Source organism: Macrosteles quadrilineatus, unplaced genomic scaffold (genome assembly GCF_028750875.1).
Source record: "Macrosteles quadrilineatus isolate MER2022 unplaced genomic scaffold, UCM_ALF_1.0 Scaffold_47__1_contigs__length_942521, whole genome shotgun sequence".
Lineage (NCBI taxonomy): Eukaryota > Metazoa > Arthropoda > Insecta > Hemiptera > Cicadellidae > Macrosteles > Macrosteles quadrilineatus.
This window is the reverse complement of record NW_026542640.1, coordinates 532,460-559,006: the sequence shown is the minus strand read 5'-3', so window position 1 is coordinate 559,006 and position 26,547 is coordinate 532,460. Positions and strand designations below refer to the sequence as shown.

Genomic DNA, 26,547 nt, shown 5'->3' with positions numbered 1-26,547 from the left:
TCTTCTAATATTTAATTGAAAATAAATATTTATTCACCTAAAATTCATATATGGCATATGTATGAATAGGCCTACCACATCAACAAAATTTGCATTACACAAAATGTGGTAAATTTGAATTATTGTTATTTCACTCCATTGACAAGTGTTGAATAGAAAAATGCCGTATTGCTTCGAATCGAGTTGCATCGATTCGAATAAAAAATCTTTTAAATCAAATTGTTGCTTTGAATCAGAGGTGCCCATCCCCCCGAAACCCAGAGGCGCAATCCCCCCCAAGCCAAAGGAGTAGTCCCCCCCCCCCAATTTATGCTGCCGTCTATTTAAAACTACCCTCCCCTCACCAATTTATCTGACAATTTGACCTTTACCTCATAAAACAAGCATTTAAAGTATTTAGTAAACTTGAGGTACAAAAAACAAACTTGCTGATAATCAAAATTAAATGTTTAATATGAAACATCATTTAACAATACATCAATATAAATCTAACTAATGGACGAATTAGAAGTTTTTCAATTTACAATTCAGAATCTGTATTGTCAGCCAATATGTGTGATCAGTATTGCAATAGACAACGTCTTCAAAACGTACAACAATATAGGCCTACTCGGTGAATTACTCTACTCCAACACAGTACTGTAACTGTACAATATATTAGGTGGCGTTAATTTTTACAGGGCTTAAGAATTCAAACCGCTTTAAGTGCATTAATAATATGCTTTGGCAAAAAGTATAATATTGTTTCAAAATTATAGGCAAGAGTCACGAAATAAGACAGACTTGTTGCTCGCCACTCCCAGGCTGCCTTCTACAAAAATCGCCGGGCAAAATAATTGCCACCAGTACAAATGGTTTTTGTGACGAAGTAATCTTATAATTCATTTTGATTGCCTTTTATGACTAATAATGGTAGAAACGCATCTTGTCAGACAATCCGTTTGTACACAAAACACGAAACGATAACAGATAGGCCTATCAATTCAATTCGTGCGTGTATATATTGCCGCGGGCAGGACTGGAAGTAAACTGAATCAGGTAATGACGGAAAGACGTGGTCTCTGGATTGGTGTTTGTGTTATCAAAAGCTGAAATTGTACTAATTCTAGTGACAGAGGAGAGTGTTGAAAACATAATGGGATTCATAATTGATTTTCCATTAAAAATTATTGACAATAATAACCAATTTATATGCTGGATGGTCTCGACATTCTACATTACTGCAGAAAAGGAAATTTATTAAATACTTTGAGGAGTTTGAAATATACATAAAACTATTGACAGCACATTATAATTATGAATCCCATTATACAGTATATTCAATCTTCTCAGTCACTACAATAGTCCAATATCAGCTGTTGAAAACGCAGACGACAATCCAGAGACCACGTCGGTCCGTCATAACCTGAACCTGATTCAGTTTACTTTACTTACTTCCAGTCCTGCTGACGGCAATGGACGAATTGACAGGCCTATCTGTAATCGTTTCGTGTTTTGTATTAAATGTTTGTCGTATTCTGACGACACCTCCAGAAGTGGATCTTTTTTAAATCCTGACGATGGTGGAGTTAAAGAACCACCAAAACATATTATGTAGCAAGTAACATTCGACACTGGTATATTAAGGATTGTCTGGAAAGGTCCGTTTTTACAATTCTTAGAAGCTATCTTAATTACGAACGGCAAAATGTTGTTGGTGGTGATAGTGAGCTACTTAGAAACAACTTTTCGGGCTGCTTATACAAAATTATACATTCATTATGACAGCTAGCAAAAAATATCCCCCCCAAAAATCTCAAAATAAGTCCCCCCCCAAAAATTCCTGTGGCGCAAACGCGCCACAGTACCCCGCCTCTGGGCACCCCTGCTTTGAATCGAACATTTTTTGTTGCTTCGCACACCCCTATAACTTATGTGGGAATCTACACATAATTCTTACACAAACTCAGTAGGCTAGTAGAGGAATGCCTGGCTGGAATCAGTGCCACAAATCATGCTACATATATATATGTCGAGGAATTTTTATCTTTCTGTGTCTAGCAGAAAAAAGGATTGGTTAAATTAGCATGATTGTTAGGTGGGAATTAGATAAGGTATCAAATTGTAATCTTTTAACTCCTAATAGCCCAAAGCCAAAGTAGTTGAATGGTTTATTTGAAATAAGTTACTCTGTTGCAGGTGAAAAATGTGACCCTACGGAGCTTGGCCGTTTACTTCAACTTATTTTGGGATGTGCTGTAAACTGCAGTCAGAAAGAGAGTAAGTTTACAAACTCTAAATATTTGTTTTATTTTTGCTTCTTAGTTTCTTGATTGTTTATCATTTTAGACAACATTGTAACACCTAAAAAAGTGAAACAATATATTGTAAATATCATTTGTCTCAAAGGTTGTGGTTGATCAAATACTGGAATGATATGATATCATTTATACCTTAGCGGTCGGAAGGCCACTACATGTGGCCACGAGATCCGTAACAAGCTGTAATATATATACGAAGTGACGCACCTATAGCTCGGCAGGACTACTCTTAGTGCCCCCCCCCCCTCCTTTCCTGGTTTGGTCACCATTATTACTACTCTTGTTTTTGTTTACCTCTTACGCATGGATTTAAATGCCATGTTGCAAGCCTTTTAACTCCAAAACACTGATCTTTAACCTAACATATAACTGTAAACTTGGTCATCATTAGGATTCAATTGTGTACACTCTTATTTAGTAACATCTTTATTACTTAAATACTAAAACGTTTATAATTAAATTATTTAATACTAGCAACAGAGCCCGTTGTGGTTAAATACAACGGTCTCTAGTAAAATAATGGTTATGCACCACCATACACCACTTTACTCACTAATATTAATGGTACAGATTAAGCACATAACATTAGAATCACACACTTAACATAAGGAACACCATTTAAACAGAAATGCAAATTGTTAACAACAACATTAATTTAAAGAAAAATCAATTAAATAACAATATGAAACATGACTGAGTTCCCAGACCCCAAAATGGGTACGTGGAACTTTTACCAAGATTCTGTGCTCATGAGAGATCTGCAGGTGTTCAAAAAAATACAACTGAAATGTGATTAACATCCTTTATTACCAACTCAATTAAAAAAAATTAACAAATATGCGCCCTTAAACAACAGCAATATATACAATTTGGTACAAGACTGAGAATGTAAATCAATACCAGTGTTAGGCCTAAATCATTTACCAAAACATTTATGTATATAACTTTACCAAAATTGAAGTTCAAGTTTAAGGACCAAGCTGGTAACTAAAAGAAATTCCTGACTTTAAGTTAGGTTAGGCCTACTCGGAATAAAAGGTTTAGGACAATGAAACATTTAAAAATATGAATCTTAAAAGGCAAGAAATTGAAAATATGACATAAAACAAACATTGAATTGAAATGACCTACAATGAAATCATTTAAAAATAGTATTTGACCAAAATATCAATAACAAGTTGCGTTTAAAGAAATACGTTCGAACAAACCTTACAGCTCAAAATTACACTCAACATTGACATGAAAATATTTAAATAGCAACATAAGACAATTATACACGAATATACACTAACATCAGGATAGAAATTTAATTTAAACAGTAAGAAATAGAATTTTAAAAATGGCAAAAATTGTGGGGAAGAATTTAGTACTGGTGTTAACCGAAACTGAATTTAGAACAATTGGGCCGAAAGTTTCCCCCGTTAGAACAGAAATATTTAGCCTATTACTAACATAACATGGTACTTACACAAATAATGAAATAAACAAGGAAATGTGACACCCTACTAAATACATGAATTCTTGTAGCTTTGAAACACTCGTAGACCCGTGATATAAATATACTGTATTCTTGTTGACTTTTAGTTAGTTCCAGTTCCACAACTCAACTCGCAGCGATAGAGAAATAAAGTCATTTAAATTGAAACGGTAAAACACAAGGGGATTTATAGTCTGTAGTTTAGTCCAGAAATAAGAAGTAGGCCTAGTTAGAGAAACACTAAGTTCAATTTGCTAGGCTACAGAATTTAAGAAGTTGAAACGGTAAAACTTTAAATTGGGGAAAAACTTGATGTAAAATAACTGTTCTTGAAGGTAGGCTGAATGAAAAAGTTGGAGTAATAATAACATTGGAGTAGATAGCACCTGGTTTGTAGAGATGAAGAAGGCCAAAGTTCTCGTAGAATGTTTCTGGGTGAAGTCCTTCCGCTGCGAGTTGGTTGAGGTTAGGCCTAGTTTAGTCCGGGGGCGACGCCCTCGTCTTGCTCCGAACTAGGTCAGGATCAGGAGGCATGATGTGTCCGCTGCTGTCGGTCCAGTACAGGAGCCCTTTAAAATTACACAGGCCTACTTAAAAGTTGAAAATAACCAGTATTTCAGAATGTTATCAAACCTAACCCTTTCAAAGAATATAGACTTGGTCTTTCGAGAGTTTTCGGCAGAGCTAAATTTACATAAAATTTTAAGTAAAAATTTAAATATCTGTTAGTCATGGTTAAACAAATAATCTCTGTTGCTTTTTCTTGGCTTAACAAAACAATACATATTTTCATTCACCCTTCTGTTACCAATACTAATACAATTTCCAGCCTAGGCCTAGCCTGTGGATTTTGTTAAAAGGAAAAACTAACTCTTTCACTTTAGTTTAGTTTAGAAAACCTGTAAACACAAACAATTAACGACTCAGAACAACACAATAAATTAAAATCAACAAATTTACCAAAGTCGAACACGTGTGTCCTGAACACCAACATGAAATTTTCCTGTCTGAGACCAGACAAAAACTAACTTTAAGCACAAAATTTTATTGACAACTACAATTTTAAACATTTGACAAAACAAGTTAAACAATTTAAACAACTTTAAAAGACATTATGAACAACATTTTACACAAAAATATAGAAAAAGGACAAATCTCTTGTGAACGCTTTCAAGAACAGACAAAATGTTTGAGGGGAAATGGCTAAGTTTAAAAATGAAAAAACGGACAATTAATCTAATACAATGATTTGACATACCTGGCTTGGTGTCAAAAACAAATTTAAGCTAGCATTTTAGGAAGGTCGAACAATATAAACTTGGAAAATCTTCTTTCTTGAGTCTCCATAGTGCCAGTAAAATTTGGAACGTCAATCTCGGAGGAAGATTTCAAGTAGAGAGAACGTCTCCAAGCAAATCGGAGAAGAAGGGGAGTAAAGACAAAGTGGACTCGCCCACGGCCTTTGGCAAGCGTCGGCGTACAGTGCCTCTGCCGTAATATGTACTATAAGAAATACTCTCCTCTCTCAAACTGAGCCGACTGACACGGCTCAAATATAACAATAAGCTTGTTACATCCTAAATGCCTACCTTTACTTATTGCTTATTTATTTTATAACTATTATCAGCTGGTTATAATGTTAACTTGTTCACTTTGTTTTTAATTTGTGTTGAATAAAGTTGGTTAAAATTGTACTTTGATAAATACTTTTATTATTTGTTCTAATTACATACAGAACAAAGCTGTTTAATTAATTATTAACATATGTTTCGTATGGTTAGATTATGCATATTGGTAAACCAATTATTGCCATCTATAAAATTTATTGGTTTTTCTTGTCCGAGTCGGGTTAGCTCTTCTACCCGACTGATTTTCATAATTTTGGCCTTAAACTAAAGGTATGGACGCACCACAGATTTGCCATTAAGCTTCGGCATTCATTTTAACGTATATTTCGAGTTATGCAAAAACTGCCTCCCTGTAAATTTCTTATAGGAGTTAAATTTGTTTTTTTTTAGTTCGTTTGGCTCTCCTATCCAACCAGTTTTCATAATTTTGGTCTTAACATAAAGCTATGCAAGCACATATTTGTCATCAATTATCACCATTAATTTATCTAATATATTACTCTCGACTTCTTCAATTAAATGTGTATTCCAGCAGTTCTAATTACATTACCCTATATGTTTTGGTCTTAAATTAAAACGTTTAGTGAAATACCAGTTTTCATTTCAGCTATTGATTATTAAAGATCGGACTACCTAAAGCACACTGCTGAATCACAAATCATCAATAATTATAATCGTTTTAGTTTAGTACTTATCTGCAATCAATGATAGGTAACTCTATTTTTATTTAAGTTATTTTATATGTCTTGGTTTATATGTTTATATTTATATGTACTGGGTTTCACCTAGTAAATCTTTAAAAAATCATACTTCCATTATTATTTGAAACCCCCGTAGCCTCGTTGCCGAAAACAATCGCCACTTCGAAACTCGCGTTGACCGAGAAACTTGGGAGCTTATTAAAATTATACACGCATTTGGAAACAATGAGATTTATTGATTAATCGACTTACTAAAGTATACAGTTATGGTTGAGAGCAAACGAATTTAGAAATTTAAGTTAGAACAAAAGACATAAAATTTAGGTTAAAGGGAGCGCGGAGTCGCGTCTGTTTTAATTCAGATTTCAACGCGGACTGCCTTGTTCCTTCGTTGTCGGCAGTGCTGATGCGCCTCGTGGACCAATCAGCGTTCAGCGTAGTCGCTGAGCGGCACCCTGCGCAAGGCTCGACCTCTTTGCCCGACAAATACACTCCCCAACGGAGGCTAGCTCCGTCAGCAGAAAGCCCGAGTTAGCACCGGATATGCGCATATTCCAGCTTCATAACTTTTGCTACTAGAATAATGTTATAATTTAGACGAGGTTGGAGATAGTTTGGCGATGCTGGGATATTCATATGGAGACTCAATAATCTTCGAATAATTACTGAAATAAATATTTATTAAGTTCCTGACCACTGGTTTGGACGATGATCATATTGGATGTATTTACTAATGTATTGACAAAGGTGTTATAGTTGATGTTAACACCAAACCAGGCCATATATACAAATGTGGCAGTTACTCCTACCCTGCCAATTCCTTATTTAATTATCATATTTCCTGAGCAGTCGATTAAAATGAATTATCAAGAGTATAAACGGCTAGGCCGTTACACTCCCCCACCCTCTAGTTCGTGCTGGCCTCAGCACGAGGGTCTCTGAAGAAATCCTCACACCACAAGGGGTGTGTGTGCCCACTGTAGATGAGTCTCATATCTCTCCTCCTAACTATCCCGCCATCACTTCAACCATCACCAACCATAGGGTTAATTTGGTATCTTTCAGTTAATTAATATTCTTGAGGGGCGCGACAGAGAGAAAATAAAAAAAATAAAAACGGAAAATATATATTCGGCTTGAATAGCGCTCCCTTTTACCTTTACACTTGGTTGCCGACAATAATACAAATCACAACAAATTACAAGGCAACTGGCCAATTCATTTAAAAAAAGAAATTGAGAATTCACAACAACTGAAGAGAATAGACATATACTCTACTAATTCATACAACAGGTATAGAACAAACCCTACTAATTCATCCCGAGGCTAGGATCTAACAGGATTACCATAAATTTCGCCCAAATAACAAGGCTATCAACTAATTAAAAAGACTATATAAAACGAAACATCTGTTAAGCTAACGATAACAACTAACGACGCGGAAACAACAACAAAAGCAATAAACGATTTCAACTTCCTTTCTTTAATTCTAAAGTATCATAGAAGAGAACATCGATGATTCTTAAGAACTCTGCAGACATAGGGGTCGATTCCCCTTTACAGATAGCACAGGTCCAAGAATCACCCATCCAAGAAACTTGCTGCTCATGTACTTTAAGTGGGAGGATATTTTTAATAATATGTTCAGCACTGAATATATGAGACTAATAGATTGGTCCGCAAAATGAAATGACTCTATTCAGGCAGGTCTCTAATTTTGAACGCTATTCGTCCGCTGTGAGAAGCAGAACGGAGTTTCACTCGGGACCGGCAACCGGAGCTCAGTCACCCCTGTTTATGCAGCAAGTATTCCTGACTCGCTATACTATACATAACCTTATAATTAACAATACCCCCGTCGCAGCAAACCTGCATACTAAGCGAATTTCCATTTACCCGGCTTGATTTCTACTAAAATATTCCCTATAAATTTTCAGATTTATTTCCTATTTAAATAACATTAATTTTAGTGAGTAGTTAGGTTTGCTGCTACAGGGAAGATGTTGAGATGTGTTTTTTTCAATTGAAATATTGATAGCTTAGTATGAAATAAACCAAATTGCCAAATTTGATTAAAATATATCCATAAACAAGCAAACTAGAACAGTTTATTTATTCTCCATAAGAATAACAGGGGATTTTTAAATTTTCTCCGTAGTCAATGAACATTCAAAAACACTTCAATATACCAAATTATTTGTTTTTTTAAGCTCTTCAAATTGGTCTAGAGAGAAATTTAGAAATTTTAAGTTTTTAGGGTCAAAAATGAGAAAAACACATTTTTACCCCATAAAACCCCCCATAAACCCCTGATCCCATGGTCCGATTATGCTGGTTCGCGAACTCGTTCAAATAAATGTAGGTTTACACGTTTGTACCAAATTTCATCAAAATCGGATCAATTTTGCTCGAGTTATCGCGCTAACGGACACATATATAAATATATATATATATATATATATATATGAATTTGAACGGATGGTGTTTTTGGCCTCTGGGGACCTCAAAACGAAAAAGAAAATCGGTCCCGGGTCTAGGTCTTACCATGAGACCTACGGTAATAGCTTATTCCCTATATGGGAAATTCGCTAAAATGACACAGTATTAATCAAAATTACCACCGAAATTAACATTCCCATACAATTGACGCAATACAAAAATACAACAAAATGAAAATTATCATTAACATATCAGTCACACCGTCATAAATACAACCAAGGTGAATTGAACCACAATTTATGCCAACGGTCCGGCTGAGGTACTGCTATCCCTAACCAACCTATTACAGTACTACGATAGGTCCCCTAAATTAATATACTTAGGTACGAGCAAAACTTTTGGTACCGGAAGCAGTCAATCTTGCGCTTCCGCCTCATACTTAACTAAACACATTCCACATTTTCCAGTACCTCAGTCGACGTTTGAGTGGGAGGTCTGGTACGGTAACCTTGCGGAGGGGGTTCCGGACAGTTCCCCTCAGCAAGTAGCTTCACTTATCTTGAGTTTAATAATTGTAATAAAAGATTTTCTATGCAAGTCGTACTAGGTGGCCATAAGAGAGGAGCACGGCCGTTGCACCTCCCTCCGTACACCCGGCTCGACTTGGTGTTGGTTCTTGCCCAACATCTCAACATCTAGGTCTTTGTCGATTTGTTTATTTATTTATCTTATTATTTTCAACAAAACAAAACGCCTTTACCAGCCTCCACCCTAGGCAAAACAACTTACAACTGAAACTTTAAACAATAAAACACAATGGAATACAACACAACACAGAATAAAATTATGACAAAATGGAACTAACACAAGAAAATAAAATATTAAAATAAAGTTAACAAACCATGGGTACCCATTAAATAAGGAAGAAAAGTCCACACTGCCTCTCCGAAGACAGTAGTGTTCAGTAGAGCACGTAATGTTCGAGTTTCGTTGATGAACCGGTTACCGCGTTTACACAACGTTCCGCTCCAGGAAGCAGTATTGTCCTTTAGTCATTCCAGAGCTTCCAACCGTGTTGTCAAAATATGACGTTTCAACGCACAACACCGTTCTACGTGTCCAGCACTGCGTGTCTTGGTTACTACTAGTGTTCGAGTACTCACTTTTGTTGGGTGGTGGCCACCGCGTCTTTCGAGATATCATGGGGGTTACCGGTTAGAGTGCCGTAACCCGCCGTCTCCAGGGCTGCAGTCCCTCTGTCACAGTCAGGCCTCGGAGTTGTCGCTAACTCCACATCAGGGTCGTTTGCATCTCCCCTCTCCGAGAACGTCTCAGGCGCCCTGGCGAGTCTCGCAGTCCTACGGAACAGAGAGCCTCGGCACCAAGCGGCAAGCACGTCTCGACACCTATAACAGGTGCACAACAGCATCAGGGCTACTAACACACAGGTTCCTGCCACTACCACTAGTGCAGTACTATACACACTATCCCTCAAGTCATGGTGGGATCGTAAGCGGTACAATGCCCCTTCCAGAGGATATTCTCTCACACTTACGGTGCCCAGCTCATTGTCAAGTCCTTCGAGGACTTCCAGGGTAGAGTTTACATCACGGTTTACCAGGTCCCTCTCCTCTGGCGTCATTATTGCGCTTAAGTCAGGGAGCAAGACATTATTGATCGATTCCGTTCGGCTACTACTGCCGTGTATACGGGCAGGTACCTTATATTCTTCTGTGACTAGGTCACATTTGTATACCTCCGAGATAATCCCAACTCCTGAGAGTTACATGGAAGTTACATTAGTCTTTCCGTTCCCCTCGTAACAGTTTAACGTTACTTTATGCGGTTCCGAGGTGCTATAGACCCAATGACTAGGTGTTTTGACAAGTACGGGAGATCTCAATCCGGTGACTGATTTTCGGTTACACATGGGTGACAAACGCCCCATAAACAACTCTGACAAACAGCAAGGCCTTTTGGCCATGCTAGCCAGTGCCTCTTCCAACGGGCAGACAATGAGTCGGCCGTGGCGGCATTCACGCGAAAATTTAGATTTATCGTACAAAGAATATTGCAGCCTGTCCTTGCTGACAAGTAATTTTTGTTGAGGAATGTCCCACTGAGCCCACTTTTGGAGGACTTGGTCGTAAATTGGATAAGTATACGCTTCATAGACCTGATACAGTTTTTCATCACTCTTTAGGGGAAGCTGTAACACAACTCTGAGAGAGTGTTCAGTCACATAACTATGGACAATTACTATCGCGTAATACTCATGTATGTTCTCTAAGCTTACTGGCAAATGTAGCTTAGTCGGGAGTGGCACTGCTGTTTCGACACTTTGCAAAATTTTCAAGAACTCAGGGGGAGGTATTAACTTACTACTTACTTTCCCACCTCCCAGTTCTTCTAAGGCCTGATGGAACTGGTCGATTTTACGGAGGGCTTCAGTTACGGTACTTTTAGTTTCATAAATAGCAGAACTTAACTTTAGATAGCTAAATATGCCCTTAAGCTGATGCTGGACCATCTGGTCCCTTTTGAAAAGCCTAGACAATGTGTTATGCATTGTCATATGGTATTCTTTTATGGTAGAAATAACTAGATTTAGTGTTCGAGTGTGATTGACTAATTCCGCCTGAACATTACTAAGCAAAGTATATTGTTCCAAGCTGTTGTGGGTTAAATTTACAGAAAGATTATTTAAGTAACTTAATTCACTATTCACAGCGTCTAAGTCTGTACTGTCCATTGTTCCAAACAAATATCTTAACACATGCCCTCCCGCATCTACTAATCCGCGTTTGGCACGTCTCTTCGGGAGCAGGGTTGCTAACTCCTCCACTTCCGAAAGATATTCATTAATATCTTGTTGTAGGGTGGCAAATTCATATCTGAAACCTTCCTCTAGGCGAATTATAGGAGAGTGAATACTTACATTTTCTCGAACCAATTGATAATGGAATATATCTAGATACTGTTTTACCTCTGATACCAGGGCACTTAGGTTGCTGCCCTGTACTTGAATTTCAGTAAGGTTATATTGCAGTGCAATTCTCCAGTGGCTGTCAGTCAGCAGGGCTTCCTGGCCTCCTTCGAAGAAGATCCCCTGCTGGAAGCAGCTCACCGCTCCCAGACTTAGCAAAACTAATAGTCCTATAACAGACATTCTTTAAGTCAATATAAATAATTTTGCACCAAAAAAATTAAGTTTGTCCTCCACCTTGAGATCCCACCGATACCCGATCCCACCGCACCTATCCAACGTAGTCATGCAGGTAATTGGGCCTTCTACGCAATCGACGGGGTTCGATCTGATCGTCCGGAGCAGAGGATGGTTGGCTATCCACCACATTTGGGTCGTCCGCACCCTCATCCTGCTCTTCCTCGGATACTGCTTCTGGTTCAACCGTCAGCTGAGTGGGCTTAGGACCGCGACTCAGGCAAGGTTTTATTCTGTTAACGTGTACAGTCACTTCTCGGTTCCTGACCCTCAAGACAACGTTAACCGGGGAGAGCACTTTCAACACCTTGTAAGGTCCCTTCCATAGTTTCGACAACTTTTTCACACGATGGCGCCCTATGCTTGGTACGTGTAACAGGACCATTTGTCCTTCGCTGTATTTTACTACTTTCGCTCTTTTATTATACGCACGCTCGTTCTTTCTGCGGGCCATGGCTTTCCTTTCTGCCGCTAGTTCGAACGTCTCTTGCAGTCTCTCCCGTAACGTTTCTACATGATCATTATACACGTCAGTGTCTTCGGTAATGGTCAAGTCTGCCTCATATGGTCTTTCCATCTTCCTACCAAAAACCATCTCATACGGGGAGAATCCCGTCGCTTCATGGCCTTGTGAATTGTAGGCCATCGTTATGTAGGGGAGGTAGTCGTCCCAGTCCGTCTGATGTCGATTGACTAAATGGCTGAGCATGCGTGCCAAAGTGGCGTGCACTCGCTCCAACCTACCATTTGCCTGTGGGTGGAACCCAGTAGTCTGTATCTTGCGCACATGCAAGAATTTACAGAGCTGCTTGATCAGGTCCGACGTAAAGTTAGCACCCTGGTCAGTAATCAAGGACTTGGGTACTCCAAACTTCGTGATTACTCGCAAAACAAGGGCGCGCGCAACACTTTCGGCCGTCTGGTCAGGTAGAGGGACAAACTCACAATACCGTGTGAAATGGTCCATCACGCTCAGTATATATACGTTCCCAGAGCTACTGGTGGGCAAAGGTCCTACTAGGTCTGCCGCGATAACTTCAAACGGGACCTTCGGTTCATTGAAGATGTCTCCCAGAGGAGCCTTAGCCTTCCCATAGTCAGTCCGCTGACTACAGCTCTTACAGGTCCGGACGTACTCGAGAACATCCCTCTCCATTCCTCTCCACCAGAACTTTTCTTTTATCCGGCCCAGGGTCTTAGACGGACCAGAATGACCGGCCGTGGGTAGGTCATGGTTTAGGCGAATTACCTCACTGGTCAGACTGACCGGTACAACCAGGGATTTCTTCCCACCCTGTACCCTGTACAAAACCTTTTCTGGGCTCATTTTAAAGTTCTTTGCCCTTTTGAGATCTTGACAGTGTGGGTCCTTCTCTTGGTGCTCTCGGAGTGTGGCTAAGTCAATCACAGGGAGCTCGTCCCTGCGAACGACAGCGCAAGTGGCTCTACTGAGACCATCTGCGTTGCAATGTTTCTTCCCAGGCTTGTGTTCTACAGTATAAGTGAACTCCGCCAGCCGCAGTGCCCACCTTGTCAACCTACTACTGGGGTCCTTTAAGGATAACATCCATTTCAGGGCAGCGTGATCTGTGATCACCTTAAAAGGGCGGCCTAAGAGGTAACACCGAAAATACTTTGTACTCCACACTAAGCTTAGGAGCTCAAGCTCGGTAGTGGAATAGTTCTTTTCCGCCGGAAATAGCGTCCTCGAGCAGTAGGCTACCGGGTGTTCCTGGCCATCAATCGTCTGAGAAAGTACAGCCCCCAAGCAATGAGTACTTGCGTCGGTAGCTAATATAAACGGTTTGCTGAAGTCAGGGTAAACTAGGACAGGTGCAGAGATCAACGCCTGCTTCAGTCTTTCGAACGCCTCTTGACAAGCCGTGTCCCAGTTAAACTCGCATCCCTGCTTTGTTAGAGCGAACAAAGGCATGGCGATGGTAGCAAATCCGTCTATAAAACGCCTGTAGTACCCTGCTAAGCCTAGAAAGGAGCGCACATCCCGTACCGTTTTCGGAACAGGGAAGTCTCGAACAGCTATTACTTTAGCTGGGTCAGGCTCTACTCCCCTCTGAGTGATCACGTGTCCCAAGTAATTTACCTCTTGTACTACGAAATTACATTTACTCAGTTGTACGCTGAGATTGACCCCTTGTAGTTTCTGCAACACTTCTCTCAATGCCTCCAGATGGGATGGTAGGTCCTTAGAGAACAATATGATGTCATCTAAGTAAACAAGGCACTTTTCGCCTTTAAGTCCCATAAGAACGGAGTCCATGAGGCGTTGGAAGGTCGCGGGCGCTGTGCTCAAGCCAAATGGCATGCGTTGGTACTCATAATGCCCACCAGGTACATTGAACGCAGTCTTTGCCCTGCTATCTTCGTCCATTTGAATCTGGTGGTATCCTGCTCGTAGGTCAAGAGTACTAAACATCTGGCAACCACCGAGAGAGTCCAAGGTTTCTGTGATGTTGGGGAGGGGGTACACATCCGGGGTAGTGATGGCATTGACAGCTCGGTAATCGACACAAAAGCGATACTTAGGAGTTCCGTCAGGTGACTTTTTCGGCACCACTACTACAGGGGAAGCCCAATCGCTATGGCTGGGAACGATTACACCCTGATCCAATTGGTCTTGAATCAGTTTCTCCAAGACAGGCTTTTGATGGAACGGTACCCGGTAAGCCTTCTTGTATATCGGGGCCGCATCCCCGGTGCGTATGACGTGTTTCACAGCTGACGTACATCCCAAGGGCTGGTCGTCACTATGAGCAAAGGTGCTCTTGAAGTCCATGAGAGTGGACTTAACCTGCGCCCTCTCGTCCTCGGGGAGATGAGTCAGCTTTTTATCTAAACACTCTTCAAATTCCCCTTCGTTGACCTTTTCAATCCGACCGACTTGTACACAGGGCACACTATACCCTTCCAGTGCTAGTTTCTGTATGAAACTAGCCAGCTGGAGTTTACCCTGCTCGTTCAGGTGTAAACCATGTTTCGTGTACAATTTTCTTGACAGCGGCTGGCCAAATTTAAACCGTCTGATTGGTCCTCTTCCTTCGGCAATTAGTTTTCCTAATACCGCGTCAATGAGTATATTTGCATCTTTCAACTCATTTCCTAGCTGTTCGTCATGACGGTCGAGGATAGGCATTATTACGATCTTTGCCTTCCACTCTACTGGCAACAGCCTGAATGCTTGCCGAAGAGTCATCGGATATGGAGAATATTTGTAAACGTCGTTTGTCCCCCCAATCACCACTACTAGGTCACTTTCATTCAAAGTTTTTAATTTTCCCGCTAGCCCCATCTTTACATGTTTTAGTTTCCCGTTCGGCATGAACTCTACGCTCACGTTGAAATCGCTAGGTAGTCGCTCGGAGATTAACTCTTGTAATCCCCTACCATGGCTATCGGCTAAGATCACGACTTGTCGTTTGGTCTGTTTCCCCACGTCAGCTAATTCATAGTCGAGCAGTCCTACCTTCAAATTTCGCCCAAGGGTTAGATCCTCTCCGCTAACGTTTACAGCTTTTACCCAGCAACGGCCATTCTCCACTTTAGTTATCGTTCGTGCCAAATAGACACCGTGGATCGCGAGTTCGTTCGGCTCGATTACTACCTCTTGTCCTTCAAGTTCGTCGTTTTGGGGCTGGTTCTTATTGAGTTTCACTTGAAGTCGTTTTTCACAACGCGCCGGGAGTGTCTCATCGCGACAGCAATATACAAAAGGACTACCCGCGCATTTTGGTTTTAACCGGTGTTCGTTGCTGATCACACTGGAGCTAGGGGCTGTTTCCACCTCGTGATCAGGCGCCCTCGCTCTCCGCTGTGGATCAGGCACGCTTTCTCCCTTCGTCAACCGGTTTAGCCATATATCTTTCCCGAATAACTTTAGCAGACCGTTCTTAATGTCAATTCGGCCCGAGCCATCTTTTAAAATATCGCAGCCGAGAACAGCTAAGTAGCCCTTCGGTAAGTTGCTTACCACGTATGTTCCGGGCTTAAGCAGAATAGAGACTTCCTGCTGACCGTACACCTTCAGAATACGGCCCGAGATACCTCGCAATATCACGTTCGGCTTGGCTATAGGGGCAACAGACGCACCCCGCTTTATGAGCGACGCCTGCGCGCCGGTGTCTATCAACACCTTTCCTTCCGAACAGTCTATCTGCCCTATCGCCACCAGTTCTTGAGCTAGTGATTTTACCTCGGGGACGACTCTTACTTCCTTCTTTTTTAGCTGTCTGCAGTTAGTTTGCGTCACCTGAGAGACATTTGGCTCTCTTACTGACGGGGCCTGGCGTCGGTGACTCCACTGGGCCCGTTGTCGTTTCCCGCCGGCCTGTTTGGGGAACGCCGACGTTGACCCGCCCGGCAGTCTGCCCTAAAATGTCCTGGTAGGCCACAACTCCAACATCTGAAGGGTGTTGTCGGTGTCCGCTCTCGACTACCACTATTTGTGCACTCTCCTGACAGGTGGCCCTTTTTATGGCATCTATAGCACGTTACTCCATCAGCAGTCGAAGCTTGGAAAACTTTACGGTTAGGGGCCACGCGCCCAGCATTGTCAACGTGTCTGTTACGCCCAGGTGTGTAGGCTAGGTCAGGTTCCAGCACGTCAAGACCATGAGTAGTTCCGCGCGTTGTCGGGGTAGCATGAAAGCGACCCGCTTCCGCCTTCCTACCCAACCGCCGCAATTCTTCTATAGAATTTACATCAAATAGTGCCAATCTATCTCGCAAGTACGGTGCAAGGTTATGGTATATTTGCCTCAGTCTCGTTCCCTCTGGGGTCGGCGTCGCCAGACGACCATACAACCCTTCCATAACGGCAATGAAGAGGTCAATAGACTCGTCTTCCCCTTGGGTTCTGTTAAAAATCTCCTGGTTCAGCCGGAGGTCATGGTCTGGGGGTTGGAAGACAACCTCCATATCCTTGCACAACTGTTCCCAGGAATTTATCCGGCCTATTGTGAAACGGTACCACACTAGGGCTGGCCCTGAGAATAGATCTACCGCGGCATTGAACAACTCATTTGGAGTGACGCCTCTTGCTCGTCGTAATTCTTCTACGCGTTGTAAGAACGCCCCCACACTCTGGGTTCTTCCGTCGAAACTTAGCCCCCACTTATACACAGGCTCAGATCTACTATGAGATGCCATACTCGCAGATGTTTCTGTAACAACCTGCCGAGGAGGTTGGCTCACGGGTTCGAGGTTTAGGCGTTGCATACCGGTCGTCGGTGGGTCAGCGCGTTTTGTTTGATTTTCTGAGCTAGGCCTGAGTACGGTGGCCTTGGTCGTTTCGGTTTGCGTTTTGCAGGCTGATGACAATGTCTCATATTTAGTTGTCAGGTCTTCATCATTCGTCGCCCCTACCGGTATACGCCCAACTCTCAAGTAGTTGTGCCATACCCTCGCTTGTATTCGTTGGCCCTCTGGGTCCGTATAGTCTCCCTCATAATCGGCGATTAGAGCAGAGAGCTCACCCAGTCGCTCTTCACAGTTTTTGAGTTCATCCTCAACTGATAAACCGGCAATTACCGCCTCGTCAATTGCCACATTGTTTTTAAAACATTTTGTGAGGCGCTTCCTCAAATCTTCCGCCGTACCTTCGGTTGGCTGGCCACGAATTTTCAATTCGTACACATTCTCAGGTTTCTTTAAAAGATACGCGTTCATGTTGATTGCCGATATTAAGTTCCACAGCGAGAAACTAACACTCATCAACTAACACTGACGTAAGGACACACTGCAGATTCTAGAAATCTTATTTGGATTAAATTTCGAAAATGTCTAAGTCAGACTCGCGCTCCCTTTTATTTATTTATGGCAGTCCCAAAAACTTTTAAACAGGTGTCCAGTCAGGTCAGCTATTCAGTACGCAAAAACAGCAAGAAAAATTACAAGTCTTTATGACCGGCAGAATTCCCCATTTGCCACTACTAATTTATTAACCAGCCCACCACGTCGCGTGACTGTATACACTATGTCCACTTTCCCCCAGAAAGCGAAAATAAAAAAAATAATTTTTATTGTAATCCTTTATTGAGCCAAAGCACCGCCACGACTACTGTTGCTCCAGTTACCAAGAAAACGTTAAAACACAATTAAATCTCCATCATTATTTTAATCTTAAAACTACCCAGTGAATATCATAAGGGTCCACTGTGGCTTGTCCTGATTGCTAAACAATGTTTTATTTCTTAAGTATATATATTTTTACCAAAATAAAACTAAGTTCAAAGTTACAGGTCAACTACAAGTAAGTGCACTAAAGTCCACTTGCATCCAAGGTTTTATTAATTTATTTTCTTATTTAGAAAAAGTCACTAAAGAATTTAATGTAATTAACAATTAATGTTACCTTTCACAACTATTTCAACTACTTCAACATTGTTAGCAACGCCACCACATGTCAGTGTGAACTCTTAAAATATTCCCTCCAACCTTAGGCTAGTGTTACAAAAGCAGTGTTTTACACAAGGTTAGTTTTCCTAAATAATTCTTTCAAGTTCTTTTAAAATAATGTAATTCACAAAATTAATCAAAAATAATAAACTACTCAATTATTTATACACAAGAATTTATTTAAAAATATTATTCAACTTAATTGTTTGCAACTCAATCAGGTACTATAATGCATTAGGCCTAAAGTATCTCGAGTTCGCCGTGAGTCGTTAACGCGGGAGCTCAGTTGCCGCCATCTTGTTTGCAACTGTAAAGACAACCTTCTTTACCAGCGAGCAGCACGCAGCTTTACAGCTTTACGCTATAGAGGGGGAAGTGACGCTCTGACGTCACAGCACTTTGCCAAGTAATGGCTACCGTCTTTGTCCTATTCAAGAAATTAATTCAGAAATTCTTGGTAGTTAATTTTATTGTTAAAAGTGAGAGTTTTTGATTCGAGTCTTTACAAAAAAATGAATTTAAATTATTGTTACATGCACAGATAGCTTCTAATTATGATTTTGTCACTTGTCAATAATTTATTATTTTATGAACATTCAATAATATTGCGTAAGAAAATCAATCACTTACCAAATCCCATTGTTGTCTTGTGGAGATCGTTAGTAGTGTGTATTCTTGCAACACACCACACCGCCTGACACCACTTGAAACCCCCGTAGCCTCGTTGCCGAAAACAATCGCCACTTCGAAACTCGCGTTGACCGAGAAACTTGGGAGCTTATTAAAATTATACACGCATTTGGAAACAATGAGATTTATTGATTAATCGACTTACTAAAGTATACAGTTATGGTTGAGAGCAAACGAATTTAGAAATTTAAGTTAGAACAAAAGACATAAAATTTAGGTTAAAGGGAGCGCGGAGTCGCGTCTGTTTTAATTAAGATTTCAACGCGGACTGCCTTGTTCCTTCGTTGTCGGCAGTGCTGATGCGCCTCGTGGACCAATCAGCGTTCAGCGTAGTCGCTGAGCGGCACCCTGCGCAAGGCTCGACCTCTTTGCCCGACAAATACACTCCCCAACGGAGGCTAGCTCCGTCAGCAGAAAGCCCGAGTTAGCACCGGATATGCGCATATTCCAGCTTCATAACTTTTGCTACTAGAATAATGTTATAATTTAGATGAGGTTGGAGATAGTTTGGCGATGCTGGGATATTCATATGGAGACTCAATAATCTTCGAATAATTACTGAAATAAATATTTATTAAGTTCCTGACCACTGGTTTGGACGATGATCATATTGGATGTATTTACTAATGTATTGACAAAGGTGTTATAGTTGATGTTAACACCAAACCAGGCCATATATACAAATGTGGCAGTTACTCCTACCCTGCCAATTCCTTATTTAATTATCATATTTCCTGAGCAGTCGATTAAAATGAATTATCAAGAGTATAAACGGCTAGGCCGTTACATATTTGCTAGTCTACTTAAATTAGGCTTTCCAATGACCTATTAGTTATTCAAATAGGTTCAATAGAACTGTAGATTTAATTTTACGAAGTTTAACAACAACATCTTTAATTCAGTATTTTCTCACCATGATAAATAGGGAGGTTGCTTAACGTTTTTGCAAATAAATTTTAAATGGTGAGGAAATCGACCAAAGTGGAAGGTGATATTCTGATAGAGAATGAAATTTCCTACAAATTACTATCATGTTTTTCTTGAAAATACTCAATAAAGGCAGCCTAAAGTTAGCTACAAATATAAAGTTGGAAATATAAAATTGGGAAAAAAGGCATTTTAAATGTATTATTTTTTTTTTTTCACCACAAATATTTGATAAAATCATACTTTCATAATTATTTGCAAATCTTCATAAATTAGGCTTTCCAATGACCCATTACTTAACAAAATCGGTCTAGTAGAAGTCTAGATTTAGTTGTACAAAGTTTAACAAAAATATCTCTAACTCAGTATTTTCTCATTATATAATTTCGGAGGTTGCTTAGCTTTTTGCAAACTTTTAAATGGTGAGGCAATCGACCAAAGTGGAAGATGATATTCTTAAAGAGAATAAAATTTCCTACAAATTGATACCATGCACTTCTTGGGAATACTTAAAAAATGCAGCCAAAAGTCGCACACAAATAAAAAGTGTGAAAAACACTGTTTTCAATGTATTTCTTATGGAAAACATGTTTCTTTAATTTTTCACCATAAATCATGGCAAAACAAAATTTCATAATTATTTGCAAATCTACACGAATTAAGCTTTCCAACGATCCATTAATTAATAAAATCAGTCCAGTAGAACTCTAGATTTAGTTGTACAATGTACAAAGATTTTTAAAACTGAATTATATATAGAATAGATTCTTAAATATAATAAAACACAAAGTGTCTTTTATGGTTAAAACTGATTCAAAAGCAATGAAAATGGGTAATTTACAATTATTTAGGCCTATATAAAAAAAAACTACAAATCAAAACAAAATATATTTTACAAATTATTATGATTATTGTACAGTTTTATGCAAATTACCAGCTTTATATGAGTTTAGGGTTAAGTAGAAAGATTATATCTAATATATAACATTACTGTAATTTAAAAGATTAGTACTTAAAACAAAATAATATAAAGTAGTATTGTATATAAAAACCGTTAAAATAAAATAAAATGCTGATTTCCCTCTACACCTTAAAACTCAAAAGATAGTCATCTTCGTCGACTTGTAATAAATCACGTATAGTATCGGATGTTAGGTCTCTATCTGAGGCCATTTGAAATCATAAATATCAATTAATTACATATTAAAAGGCTATAAAAGGACTATTGCATAACACAAGCTAATAACTCACAAGGAAAACGTGATAATATTGTTATAAGCTCATATAACAACCAATCAATCAATTAATCAATTCTTTATCCAGAACGTAGAGATACATCGTACATGAATGCGCCATTATGGTTTTTTATATTTTTTTTAGATAAAATAAGTATATTACTTTAAGTAAAAAAATTTACATAACAGCAGTTTTTGACAACAGATTTTTGTTCTCTCCAGATAGTTCCGATGATTGTCGAGGGAGTGCAGCTCCTCTCAAGCGGAGAGAATCAAAAACAAAATTACAATGCTAAATATTATGAAGACAAACAGAGGGCCACAATGGGCTGGCCAGCCGAGCTGAATAGGGATTGCGTAGTGGGCTTTACACATGGCCGGCCCGAGCTGCGGGGCTACCTTCAGGGCTGACAATGTCGCGTTATTCAACAAAATTGAGAGGGCCACTAAGTGTGGCCTTCCCGGTCCATAGGGAAGGAAAAGAGAACGATAAATACGATCGCAAAGGGTTAAAAAATTTTGAATTATACTTACAGGTGTATTTCTATTTGCTTTTATTTAATTAATTCAGCAGTACCCAAAAAGGTTTTATCTGTGAACCCACCTTCAAGATATCTATGGTATCTTGGCTTGTGCCAACCTAGGACTAGCCAGATGCTACAAAGACAAGAATATAGTGATTTCGTCTGATTGTCAGGCTGCTCTTAAACTGCTCTTGAGTCTTGACTCCAATGAAGTCACCTTTAAGCTATTTTGGGAGTGTTTCAACACCCTATGCAGACTTAACACATGCTACTCTGTAACTCTCGGCTGGGTTCCAGGACATGTAGGCATAGGCAGCAAAGAGAGTGCAGATAAGCTGGCAAAAAATGGTGCAAGCATGCCATTCTTTGGACCCGAGCCATTCTGTGGCATCAGCAAAAGCTGCTGCTAAACATGCAATCATACAATCAACAAATGGTCCAGAGGACAACACCTAGAGCATAGGCGTAATTATCCTGGACAATCACTTGGCAAGAAATTTCTCTCAGAACCTAGCACCCTCTTCACTTGCTGGCTGACAAAGCTGGGGAGAGGGTAGGTCACGCAGGTACTTGCTCTTATCACTGGACACGGCCATTTCAGGAAACACCTCCACACTCTAGGAATTGTCAATATCTTATCTTATCTTATCTAACCGGGGCAGGTCGAGACCTTTAAGCACTTCATCCGAAATCGAATTATTGCGCACCCCAGACAATTGCTTTCTTGTTGACCTACAAGTTAAGGCGCCCAATGAATGCCTGTAGCTTCCCAATTAGTTCATCCTCAGGAAGGTATCTACCTCTAGCCATATTTCCAAGAGTTATCAATCTAGCGTCAGAGAGCTGGTTACAATCAAAGAGTAAGTGATCAGCTGTCTCTTCTGACCTATCACAGTACCTACAGATTGGTTCACCATCATATAAGCCCATCCGTTGTAGATGTTTCCTGAATCTTCCATGACCAGTTATCAGTTCAACAATTAATTTAATTCTTCGTCTGTCTAAGTCTCAAGAGGTCACAGGCGACCTTTTTAGAAGGCCTAAACAGAGTAAGCTTGCTGACCCTAAGAAGGGGAACATCGACCCAGCGTTTGCGATGCTTTTCCTGGGCCCATTACGCAATTGTCAATAACAATCAGGAGTGTCGACTTTGCAACCAGTCTGATGAGACTGCAAAACACATTGCTCTGGATTGCGATGGACTTGAGGCTAGGAGAAGGGCTCTGTTTTTTCTAAAGCAGCCAGGTTATGAACCAGACACTAACATTGGACAAAATCTCCTGCACCTAGTCAAAGACACAGGCATAGGCTTACCCAGTTAGCGGCAAGTGGTATGCACCATAAGCTTCGGTTGACCTGCTTGGACCAAGAATCCACCCCTCTCACAATACAATACCCACCTTCTTAAAACCACACATTCTGTTATCTTATCATTTGATTCTAGTAGTCAACAAAGGTTGCCATAGTTATATGAACCTTATAATCGTTGTAGTAGTTCTGATGATAATAATGTACAGCATCCTTCCATACTAACTAATATTAACTTAAAAAATTAGATTTACAGTCCAACCTCGGTATAACGAATCTGAAGGGACCGAACTTAATATTCGTTATACCAAGGATTTCGTTAAAACGAGGTTCGTAATATTGAGGTTAGGTTTGCAGGAATTTCGCTAAGTCGAGGTTCACAACCAGCATCAGTCTATATAGGTCGGGATTGGACCTCATTAAAACACAATTAAAGTAGCATAGGCTACAATACTTTACAGTGTACAGTGTTTAGATTGTAAAGTAGAACCTCGATTATACGGGGTACTAAAGGGAAGGGATATTTAATATTGCGCAATCATGACATTTCTAGTTATTGACCTTGGTACAGGTTACAAACTGTAAGTTTAAAATCATAGCTTGCTGCTTACTCTAACCCACCTAAAACCTAGTTAAACACTGTATTGTACAGCAATAAACCACAAATAGAACAAAACAAAATAGTAGAGAGTTTTGTAAGCTACTACTGCTCGTGATATGCCGGTGGTAGGCTACAGTACTGATTTAAATCACAATAGAGGAATGTAGTGTAATAATCATGAACTTAGTACAAATCATATTGAAAATAATAAAAATATTAGATAGGCTAAGTCGTTATAAAAATGTATAATCATAGCCAACTTAAAGATAATAAAACCCCTCGTAAAAGGAATGTTAAGATAACGATGTTGCTATTCTTTTTCTTTGCCTTGATCTTCTATTCTTTTTCTTTTAACACGTTCGCTACTGAGCGTCGCATATATGCGACGCGCGGTCATTGCCACAGACCGAGGTATACATTTGAATCTTACACATAGACCGGCTGTCACTTGGATAACAGCACACACAGACCATGGGTGAAAACCTGTAAAACAGTGATAATTTACATTCTAATGTGCTACAATTGTGTTTGTAAATAACTTATTCTCGTTTTTTGTATTTTTTATAACCTTTTGTAATGTTGCATATTTGCGACGCCCGGTCTACAGCGAAGACAATAGTGAAAATTATCATAGTTTTCTTGAAATAGACCAAACGTCGCATATATATTTTTGTTTGTGTTTTGAGGTAAAAGTAAGTAAAAAAGACAGATTATTCAAGAACAGTTTATAACTGAACAAATATAAAAGCTACAGAGGATAATGCATCATAAATACTGCATACATACATACGGTGATGCAGAAAAGTAAAGACCAGTTTTTCCAATTATCATATGAGCGACGCAGTTGTGCGTCAGACATCTCTGTAGACCACTGGAGGGAATTCAGTGCCTTCAAATAGACCGTTATAAAGATATAAGCATTTTAATAACATTAGAACCCCGACGCAAATATGCGTCGTCAGTCTATTTTAATGTGACTAGCCGTCGCATATATGCGACGGCAGTCTGTGGCTGGAAACGGGCCGTCGCATATGTGCGTCGCTGGTCCATGTGAATGAAAAATTTCGTACTATTGCAGTAGCAAAAGTGTTAAGGTTTCTCTTCATCCAAAAATTGTACAATTCACCATATTTACTTATCACCCAATCACAGCTTACTACACATTGCGTCGTCATCAGTCCTTAGTAAATGAAATCAGTTCTCAGTTAGTTGTAAACATAGTGCGCATGCAACGACGACTGCAGAGAGGGATGTGTAAAACGGAGCAGACGAATGTTAGCGCAAGCGTTGACGTCGCCTTTCTATCACATTTGATGAAGAAACAAATTTTTCAAAAGCAATAATGGTGGTGGGGGTTCGTTGTATCGAGGGATAGACGCAGACAATTCGTTAAGTAGAGGTTAAATTCGCTATGTAGAGGTTTTGACAATGATAAATTCGCTATATTGAGGTGTCTTATTTTAGCCGGGATCATGAAAAATTCGTTAAATCAAGGTCGTTGATATGGATTGTTCGTTATGTAGAGGTCAAATATACATTGTGTCTTATGGAGAGTTCTAGGGGATTTAAAAAAGTTCGTTATATCAATGAATTCGTTATATCGAGGTTTGTTATACCAAGGTTAGACTGTATAAACCAGGTAACTGTAAATTGCCATCTTTTTCTTAGTTAATATTCCTTACTCATTCCCTTTGGTACTTAAAATAAAATTTGCCAGTTATCTTTGTCAGCAACTTTGTCTTTGGCTCTTTTCTACATGTGTTGTTGTGTTGTTCTCTCTTTAATATCCTAATGTTTCTAGTCAAGTATCTATCTTGCTACGTCTACATGCTCGGTTTTACTCAATACAGGGTACATAGAACGGATCATGTCTCTGGAGGAGTCTGTGCAGGTGGTAATCATGAGATCCATTCAGGAGTTGGAGAGTATGCATGGATCCACCAACTCATACCCGTTTGTGACAGCCACTCTGAGTGAGACTGAGGCTCAAGTGCAGAAACTACTGGTAGATCTGCAGACTGCAGTGGAGGAGAAAAACCAAACTGTGCAGAGGTGTCTCAAACTGGACATGCAGGTATACTACACAATAAAACATGTGGAAACAGTCAATTACTGCTAGGCTTTTAATACGTGGTCAACGATTTAAAATACTACATTACGTTACTAGCCCAATAAGTGACAAGCACGATACTAGTAACCGTACACTGCACGGTGATTTATCCATTTTTGGTGTACCATTTATTATGTACTGCACAGCAGAGAGTAAATTACTCGCCTATAAACAGGCACAGGAAACAGATGTTTCTGTTTAGTATGATGTGATAGTATATTTCTATTTAGTACCAAAATTGGCATTTTCTAGTTCTTGTTCAAGTTTCATTTTCGAGGCCAAGCCGAACAAAGGAACACTAAAATTCACAAGCGAGTCAAAGCCAAGCATGTGAAAATTAGAATTCAAGTACAAGACAAAGCCTAGGGTGGGAATAATCGGAACAAGTGCTGGGAGATCGCTTTTAGGACAAGTTATGAATTATACTTTTCATCACAATGCTCAAATACTCACATACAGAATAATAGATCAGTAAAACTCAAACTATTATATTTTCTAACTAACATTGTCTATCAATTATCCCATTGGGTAACTCACTGACTGACTCTCTGATGATGTGTACAAATGTTTATTCACTTCTAGAATAGCTGGAGACCTGAAACTTAGCACGATTAATAGGTCTTGGTCCCAAACAATAAGGAAAATTCCCAAAAATGTAGTTTTTAAAATATTAATCCCTCAACAAATTGAAAATGACGGATTTTCAATAATTTCAAAAGAGGTGTCAAATTGTTGTTTTGATAAAAAACTGCAGGCACCTTGTGGTCTCCATTCTAAACAAGCTATATCTTTGTAATTTTAAATTATTTACCATCTCTCTCCCGCCCCCTTACGCTTAAAGCTCATAAGCCCTAAGGGATCGATTGCTCGATTACTAAAATTTTTGAATCTTTTTATTTATATTTCCTTGTTTGGTTGTTATTTTTCCCATTATACTAAATATTTTAGTTGAAGGTTGAACTGTAACTACAAA

General features: G+C 39.7%; 1 protein-coding gene across 2 annotated transcripts in view; it reads left to right on the top strand.

Moving 5' to 3' along the window:
* The window catches only part of LOC129005962 (protein Hook homolog 3-like), a 100,024-nt gene that overhangs the window by 22,015 nt on the left and 51,462 nt on the right, over positions 1 to 26,547 (top strand). For both annotated transcript variants that reach the window (XM_054435039.1, XM_054435038.1), the window contains exons 5-6: positions 2,179 to 2,259; positions 25,315 to 25,538. In XM_054435039.1, coding sequence (XP_054291014.1) covers positions 2,179 to 2,259; positions 25,315 to 25,538 — 305 coding nt within the window. The remainder of the gene's footprint in view (positions 1 to 2,178; positions 2,260 to 25,314; positions 25,539 to 26,547) is intronic.